General features: G+C 41.8%; 1 protein-coding gene across 1 annotated transcript; it reads left to right on the forward strand.

Annotated features, from left to right (window-relative positions):
- The first annotated feature begins 317 nt into the window (after window positions 1–317).
- LOC112639096 lies at window positions 318–1,041 on the forward strand. Its single transcript, XM_025411989.1, has 2 exons — window positions 318–757; window positions 834–1,041. The coding sequence occupies exons 1-2, from the start codon at window positions 318–320 to the stop codon at window positions 1,039–1,041; spliced, it is 648 nt and encodes a 215-aa protein (XP_025267774.1).
- Window positions 1,042–1,520: the final 479 nt, after the last annotated feature.

Below are 1,520 nucleotides of genomic sequence, written 5' to 3' on the forward strand. Positions count from 1 at the left end.
AACTATATCGAATCTCGTCAATTTCTCGAGGATGCCGAAGACATCGTGCTCGAGCACGTGCAAGACGTTCTAAAAAGACACAACAGTGTAAAAGTGAACACTGTGTTTAATGGTGAATTTGTGTCGGGTGATAAGCGCGCGAATAAAAGTGTGAATACGAGAAACTGTGAACTCTTTCGCACATCGGATTTACGCGAGTGGTTCGAGCGCCGCGTTATCGAGCCCACTTTAGCGTGGAAGAGTTTCAGGAACACGATAGCGGATGGGCATTGTCGCGAATACAGAATTTGACTGTTAATGTAAATAAATATAATCCAATGCGCGCGGGATGCCACATTAAATTGTCGCGGGAGATTATGATGAAAAGAGCGGTAGTTAACGTACAATCTAAAGACAATGCGTGTTTCGCGTGGGCAGTGGTCGCCGCTCTATATCCCGCAGAAAGAAAGGTGGAACGAGAATCATCGTACCCGCCTTACGCGACAGTGCTGAATCTCCGGGACATTGAGTTTCCAGTAACTTTAAATCAAATTAAAAAATTTGAACTCACAAACAATATCTCGATCAACGTGTACGACATCGAAAGCGAGAACATTGTTCCACTACGACTGACAGAGCAGAAGCGAGATAAGCACGTGAATCTGCTATACGTGGAAGACGGCAACAACGTAGGACATTTCGCGTGGATAAAAAATTTATCTCGGCTCGTGAGCTCGCAACTGAGCAAACACAACGGTCAAAGATATATCTGCGATCGGTATGTATATATTAATATAAAATAATTATAATTTATATAACAAATTGTTCAAAATTAAAAAAATTTTCTTTTACAGATGCCTGCATTATTTTAGTTCAGATGACAAGTTGCAATCGCATACGGTCGACTGCGGGGAGATGAATGACTGCGCTATCCGGTTGCCGAGCGACAAGGACAAGTGGCTCGAGTTCAACAATTACAACAGGAAAGAGCGGCTTCCATTCGTCGTGTACGCCGACCTGGAATGCGTTCTAACCAAAACGGAGGAAGAACAACAACAATAAAAATTGTACCAGCATCATCGGATATTTAGTATAGCGTATTATATGCATTGTTCGTACGATGAATCTTTATCGGCGTATCATTCGCGTCGTAGCGTCGATTGTATAGCGTGGTTCGTCGAAGATCTTAAAAATTTAGCGATTCGCATTAAGAATATTTTAACGACCAATGTCCCCATGGTTAATTTAACGTCCGAAGAGTGTGAAAAATTTTACAACGCCACTCAATGTCATATATGCGAAAAGCCGTTCGCGCAAGACGATACACGCGTTCGCGATCATTGTCATCTGACCGGGCGATACAGAGGTCTCGCGCATTCAAATTGCAATTTAAATTACTAAGAATATTTTTGTATTCCGATAGTTTTCCACAATTTATCCGGTTATGATTCACACTTTATTATCGAGGAAATAGCCACAACGTTCGAAGGGAGCGTCGAGTTACTTCCGATAACGAAAGAAAAATATATTTCGTTTACGAA

The sequence above is a fragment of the Camponotus floridanus genome, unplaced genomic scaffold (genome assembly GCF_003227725.1).
Source record: "Camponotus floridanus strain SB8 unplaced genomic scaffold, Cflo_v7.5 scaffold463, whole genome shotgun sequence".
Classification (NCBI taxonomy): domain Eukaryota; kingdom Metazoa; phylum Arthropoda; class Insecta; order Hymenoptera; family Formicidae; genus Camponotus; species Camponotus floridanus.